Genomic DNA, 7,516 nt, shown 5'->3' on the forward strand with positions numbered 1-7,516 from the left:
GGCTCATTAAGTCTAATTAATAAATATATCGAAGCTTAAATTACTATTTATAAAATAAAAATAGAATATTTATTTGGTTCTTCAGTAGTTACTTATTAAACAACTCATCTTAAGCAAAAATTCAACAAATAAGGAATATTAATGGGAAGCATATACTTGTAAAATTAACTTAGATATCAATTCATTAAAATGCTAGCAATTGAACAATCCACGCGGAAAGGAAAAACGAGTAAATAAATAATTAATATTTTTGTTTTCAACATATTATTTTTTTAGTATATTAATTTTTAATAGAAATAAATCAAAAACAATTATTACTTGAATTGTATTATTTTGAAAGCTAAATTATGATTATTTTAAAACTATCATTGATTAGTCGATTTCAAAATCTTTCCATCTGACATGAATTGAATGTTATTTATTTAATTTAAATAGTATGATTTGTAATTACTGAAGATCTATGGACGCCAAATTAAGTGGATTTATAATATTTTTTGCTCTACAAAATATCTCTACTACCTTTGGCGCCAAATATAATTGTAAATATTGACATACATGCAGCACTTTAGAGAATTTAAAGTTTAAATTGATTAATATTAATGGTTTTTAATATATATGAAATGATATAAACCATGAAAAGCACAAGGATTAAGACATTTATTTTTGCTATTTATTTTTTTGCTTTGTTCTTTAATAATATTTTTCAAATCAAAGCAGCAGAAGCACCTGATGGCAATTCTTCAGATGATTTAAGTGAAGAACATGTAACTCATATAGCAGAAACAAGCAATCCTATTTATGCTCTAGTCGATTCTTTGGTTGTAAACTATTATGAAAGAAACCTTTTTGCGGAGTTTATTCTTGTAGAGTTATCAATTTACATATCATTATTACTTAAATTGCTTGCTTTAGTTAATCCAGAAGATGTAGAAGATGGGTATTTGCCTTTGAAACACTTTTTTGTTAGCTTTCTTTTGAATTCAACGTTTGAGAGAAGGAAAAATATGGTTTCTAAAGAAAAAATTGAAAAATTAGAGCAATCATCAAGAGGTAAGTATGTCGAGTTACGAGATAAATTATCGCAGCAAATGCATGGGAATTCGGTCAAACTTTTTGATACAGCATTAACCAATAAAGATGAAATACAAGAAAATATTGACTTTCTGTTGAATATGCTTCTTGTTTTATTTGAATATGGAATAGAACGTTTTTTAGGAAGCGCAGCTATCACACTTTTTTCTTTTTTTGACAGCTTTAGTCTTGTGTTAACTGATTTTTCTAACATTTTTTCAAGTTCACCAAGGAAAGAAATTTCATCCAGATTTATTTCCAATAAAGACTTTGTCAGTTATGTTGATTTCGATTTTTGCTACAATAGGGTTGAGTCAGGTTCATTGCAAGAAAACGTAGTTAATTCAGCTCAAGAGCAATTTACTAATCAAATTATTGATAGTTCTAGTCCTAACATTGAGGAATTATGCAAAATTAAAGAGATATTGTTGACAGCTTTAGATCTCTTAAAAACAGGTTTATTTATAGTATTTATTTTTGAAAGGAGTACTTTCTATGGATTTCTTTCACAAATTCATGATAAAGAATTAAAAATAAAGAAAGAGTTGGAAAAGATAAATTGTGATGGATTATCAGAACAAAAATATTTAGAACTTAAAGTAGACGCAAGAAATTTATTTGACATTGGTGGAGTTCACTCTAATAATTTGGTTATTGAATGCTATGATGAATGTTTGCCAAAAGAAACATTAACGAGCAGTATGGCGAGCGTTTACAAATCTTTACTTAGTGCTATGTTAGTATTAAGGAATTATGAGACTACTACTTTTGGTGTAGATTTTTTAAAACTTTTATTTGAAATTGTATTAACATTATTTGAGGAATACACAAAAAAATGTGCACAACAAATCAAAAAAATTAGATCTTTGGCAGAAGTAGAAGTACAAAATTTGCAAATAAGTACAGTGAAAGAAAAATTTAAGATGAGGAAAGAACTTTATAAACAATCATTAATGGTTCAAGCTGAAATTGAAAGAAAAGAGAATAAAGAAAGAAAACTTAGAGAAAAGAAGGTAAAAGAAGAAAAGGAAAGGCTAGAAAGAGAACGTTTAAGTGAAGCGAATAAAAACAAAGAGAAGAAACCGCGGAAAAAGAAAACTAAACCCAAAAAAGTATTTCCTATTGTAGAAGATAGCACAACCGATACTTCAAAGGAGGATGTAGGAGAAGCACAAACAAGTGCTAGTTCATATGCATCTCAAGAAGTTTCATCCAAAGCTAAAGAGCAAGTATGCAGGCCAAAACTTAATAGAAAGGAAGAAAAACTCAGAAAACTTTTAAAAGAAGAGCAGAAGTCTTTACAAAGGGAAGAAGTAAAGAAAACTATTCTAGAACAAAAATGTAGTAATATTTCGACAAGAAAGAGGAAACAAGGCGAAAGAAAGATTAAGAATGAGAATAGAAGAGAAAAAGAAGAGAGAGAAAGACTTGAAGAGAAAGAAAGAGAAATGGAGAGAGAGAGAGAAAAACGGGAAAGGATGAAGCATAGCAATTACATGTATACACTATTAAATTCAATAAGTGCGATTGAGGGATTATTTGCTGAAGCTGAAAAAAGTAGAGCTAGCATATCGGGCTTAATTTCATTCGTTTTTCAAATAATTTCTGAAGAAAAAGTTGAAACCGAAGAAGCAAGCAGTGAAAAAGGTATTTCAGACATGTTTGCTTCACTTTCAGTGTCAGAAACCGTTACTCCACAACAACAAGCTAGTGGTTTATCTAGAACTGGGATGGAGTTAGGAGCAAGACCAAAAACTAGTGTTGGAGGCCCCAAACCTCGTTCTAGTTCTAGTTCTAGTTCTAGTTCAAAGTCAAGCGCAAGGCGAAGGTCAAAATCAAGAAGTAGGAGCAGAAGAAGTAGTAGAAGCAGGGCAAGGAGCAGTAGAAGCAGGGCGAGGAGCAGTAGAAGCAGAGGAAGGAGTAGAAGCAGAGATAAATCTTCAGAAGTCAGAGCATTAACATTTGATGGATTTGAAGTACCTGATTCTATATTTTCAAGTACTGTACATGAAGACCCAAATAAAAGCTCAAAATTCTTAAAATATTTCCAAGTTGTAAATGGGTTGGACAGTCAAGATTCAAGTGTTTTCGAACAAAAATATTTGGAATATGAACAACAATTAATTGATTTATCTGTAATTACTCAAGATTCACTTGAAGATGAAATACTCAATTCATTAGAATTGTGTGGCAATTTAATTCAAACTTTGCATACAGTTGTTATTCCACTTGTACGTGGTAAAGAATTAATGTATCTTCAATTATTGGAAAGAGCATTTGTTAAATTTTTTATAAAGTTTTTAATATTTCTTCAACAAAAAAAAGATGAATAGGAAATGTTAATTTCTTGATATTTGGAGTAATAATAAAGTTAATTATTTAAAAGAAATAATTGTTTAAATGTGCAAATATCTAATTGGATATGCCTTTTCAAATGTTTGTAATCAATTTTAATATCAATTAATTTAAATGTTTGATATAATGAAGTTAATATAATATTATGCGGTTTTGACAGCAATTATAAATTAATGGAAATATTGATTTAAAAACATGCGTTCAAGTTTAGTTGATTACGCTAACATAATTTATTAAATATATGTAAGAATTTTGTAAAGTTGGAATATCACCTAGTAATTTAATTTCAATTAGTAATTTCAAATTTAGAAAATGGGTTTTCTAATGATTTTTTATTTTTTTAATTTTTTTTTTCATATATATTTAATTTATAGAAAAAGTTAGTTAAAAAACTTAACCCATTCACATGATTTATATATTTCTTGATCTTTCTTAAATATAAGATTATTAAATAAATTTCTGAATTAATTGGATTTTAATTAAGTAAAGATATAAAGCTAGAGAAGTACTTTAATAAAATGATTAAAAATTGTATTTTTGAATTTCTTTTAAAATAATTTAATATTACAATGGAATTTTGGATGAATATATATGTAAATGGATATACATATATATATATATATATATATATATATGATTATAATAATAACTTAATCTATTGCAATTAAGAATAAAATACTGTTATAATATCTTTAATTATAAATGAATTATTTATTCAATTGAATGATTATTTTAAACCATTTATCTAAATTATAATTATAATATTTAGGAAGTTGATATAAATAATGATATTTGAATAAACCGTTTGAAATAAATAAAAAATAATACTCGTATTAGGTTTTTGATATTTGGCATTGATTATATTTAAAAGTTATTGTTTCAAATATATATATAAATATATAGATATAGATATATATTATAATATATTATATTATGGTTGAACAAAATAATTGATAAAAATGAGTTTTTCTTTTATAGATTAACAAAATTTAATAAAGTGAATATTAATAATAATAGTGGTTTTGAACAAAAATAGTATTAGACCTTGTGGTTATTTTACGGTGGAATTCAATCAAAATGGTTTTTAACTTATGCTGTTATAGTATTGGATTTAAACCAATGTAATACTGGATTCAAACAAATACTGTATGAATGTTTGATTGAAATTTTTAGAGGTCAATGGAAAATTAAACAATGTTAATGCTGAGAGGATATTTTTAGCAGCATTTAATATAAAATTGAAACATTGATACCATTTAAAAAAATGATCAAAAATTTAATAGTTTTTTTTATTAAATTAAGATTTATGTAGTTTTTATATGTAATTTATTGATTTTATTAAAAGATTGTTCAAAAATCTTTGTATTTTTTTTAAATGAATATTGAAGTTATATATTTGTTCTAAATTGAGAATATAGGTTAAATTAAATATAAATATATGGGAAAGTGGTATAATTGTTTAATCGTATTAAAAGAATAATATTATTATTTGAAATAAATTTTTTTTTGCTCTGATAAAAATTTGAAAATTTTAAGATAAAATAGTTGATATATTAATTATTATATTAATAGATTTTAGATGAATCAAGAATTTGTATTTATTATGTAAAATAATTGAGTTATAATAATAAATTGTAATTATAGTAAAATTCTTATTTTCCTTCATTAATGAATTAATAATAGTGATAAATATTTAAGATAAATATGATTTATAATAAAAATTAAATCAAATAACAATAAAATTTGTATAACAGTAAAAATTCTAAGATCTACTTTAAATTAGTCTCTTTTTTCTTTTAAGTTTACAATAAATTTGTATTTGTATAATATAGTCACTATTTTGATTTAAGAACTAAAATCAAATTCATGAATAACTCCAATTAATATATAAGAGGACGAGCGACTTCTTCTAGTCGTGACCCTTTTTTGCAAATTCTGCAATCAACGAACATTCTAAGAAAACAGAAAGGTACATGTAGACATTTGAACTTAAATTGAAAAGAATGCTGATATCACAAAGCTGTATTTTTGACACTCTACATAAACTAAAGTTTTATTTTAAATGATTCCCAACTATTCCGAAGCAATTTGTCTTCAATAACCTCTACTTTGGGGCGGGGTACAAAGAAATAACTTACAATTAATACTCAAGGATACCATTGGTCACTACAAATAAATTTATCAAAGTTAATCTATTTAGTTTCATTTATTTCAAGTTTTAGTAACATTCAAACTTGTATTATTTTTGTTTTCGTTTTCTGGAACACTCGTAATAATAACAGATTTAGCAATATCAACACGTTCTGTAAGTGACTTTGATGGAAGGACGTTAACTAATAAAGTCTGTGAATCACTTGACATAATGTTAAATACCTGAACATTACTTGCTTGCGGGAATACAAAAGAGTTGAGAGGAGTTCGAGATTTTAAAGGTTTCTCTGATTGACCAGCAAGAGGTTTCATAGATTTAACTAGTTGTGATTCGCTAGTTCTATTAGTAGATAAGGGAACAATTCGACCTCAATGAGGTTCTGGTTCCATTTACAAGAGCTTGATTTGGAGATTTTGATCTAGTTTCTTCTCCAGTGTTACCTAATACGACTGGACCTAATCCCGTAGACCCTAGTCCACGCTCACCTCTATCAGTTTCATCAAGTTGATCAACTAAGCTAAATGAGACAGGTTTACCATCATAACCAGTAAGAGAGACGTATCTTTGCCCGACTTTTAATTCATAATCATAATCCTTAATATTGTCGAAAGGAATCTTTAATTCGCCTCTAAAACCAGCATCAAATATCCCGCCAGGAACAGCCAATCTAAGTGGACTTTTGGAAATAGAAGATCTTCCGACAATAGTATAACTAGAAGGTTCATCATAATCATCATAAGCAGCAATCTTAATACCAGTCCTAACAAAACCAGTTTCTCCTGCTTTAATAATCTGATCTTCGATAATGAATAAATCTAACCCCGAGTCCCCTTTATAATGTATAGTGTGGTTGCTATAAAGCTGTTGAGCAATAATAGTTAGTGGTAAAATAAGAAAACGCATCTTATGCCTCGAATAGAAAAGCAAGTATATACTAAAAAACGAGGAATGTAATAAAGATTTTACAGCACGTAAAAAAATCTAAGTATAAAGTGTTTGAAGTGATTCAGTGGATTGGTTTTTTAGCCGATAATTTTTTTTTGTCTATTAGACATAGGATTAGGCGGCATATTTTTTTTGTAATATATTTATATATAAAGTAAATAAATTTAATAATATATAAATTATTTTAATAAAAAGTAATATATTGAATTAATATTTAATTTTTTAAAGTAATTAATAATTTAAATAAATTATAAAATTATATGGAATTATAATTACTAATTATATTAAATTACAAATAGGTAAATATAATGCATATTATATTAACAAATAGTTTGTTTTTAATAAACTCTAGACATGCGAGAATATTAAATTATAATTTAAATTGATAAATTAAAAGATGTTTAATACAAATATTATTTATATTAGGACAATTGTTATATAATTAAAAAAGCCCCCCACCCCCCATTAAACATGCTTTTTTTTTCTTTTCAATTTTTTAAGCCAATATCAATATGTTAATACATTATACTAAGTTTAATTTAGGAATTTATGATCACTATTTTGAGAATTTAAATCCATGATTTGGATTAATAATTATAAAAGACTTAATAATATTTTCAGGTTTACATAATTTGTTACCAATTGTTTGATGAGGTATTTTAAATATTTAAAATTTTATGTCAAATTAATATAAATGAATTTTTTCATGTGTAAATTGAATATTTATATGAATAATGAGGTGCTTTTACTAAATCTTTAGTAAACATAGAGTTAGTATTAACATTATATTTCAATAAAACATTAATATTTTATTCTGACTGAAGTTTAGCTCAATAAAGAGATAGTCTAATATATTATGAATTTGAATAATTGAAGATAAACTAAATGTTATCCCAAAGTTACTTATGTTTAAGAGTTATCTCCCGATTAAATTATTTAGTTAGAAATAATTTATTTAACATTGATTTTTCATTTAGTTGTATTTTCAATTTT

General features: G+C 25.7%; 3 protein-coding genes across 3 annotated transcripts; 1 reads left to right on the forward strand and 2 right to left on the reverse strand.

The window, feature by feature from the left end:
- Positions 1-632: 632 nt before the first annotated feature.
- On the forward strand, positions 633-3,404 carry Chro.10432 (hypothetical protein). Its single annotated transcript, XM_660819.1, has 1 exon — positions 633-3,404. The coding sequence occupies one exon, from the start codon at positions 633-635 to the stop codon at positions 3,402-3,404; it is 2,772 nt and encodes a 923-aa protein (XP_665911.1).
- Positions 3,405-5,637: 2,233 nt separating this feature from the next.
- On the reverse strand, positions 5,638-5,889 carry Chro.10433 (hypothetical protein). Its single annotated transcript, XM_660820.1, has 1 exon — positions 5,638-5,889. One exon carries the CDS (start codon positions 5,887-5,889, stop codon positions 5,638-5,640), a length of 252 nt encoding a protein of 83 aa, XP_665912.1.
- A 31-nt stretch (positions 5,890-5,920) lies between these two features.
- Chro.10434 (hypothetical protein) lies at positions 5,921-6,481 on the reverse strand. The annotated part of the gene is made up of 1 exon (XM_660821.1): positions 5,921-6,481. The coding sequence occupies one exon, from the start codon at positions 6,479-6,481 to the stop codon at positions 5,921-5,923; it is 561 nt and encodes a 186-aa protein (XP_665913.1).
- Positions 6,482-7,516: the final 1,035 nt, after the last annotated feature.

The sequence above is a fragment of the Cryptosporidium hominis genome (assembly GCF_000006425.1).
Source record: "Cryptosporidium hominis TU502 chromosome 1 CHRO011131, whole genome shotgun sequence".
Taxonomy (NCBI): domain Eukaryota; phylum Apicomplexa; class Conoidasida; order Eucoccidiorida; family Cryptosporidiidae; genus Cryptosporidium; species Cryptosporidium hominis.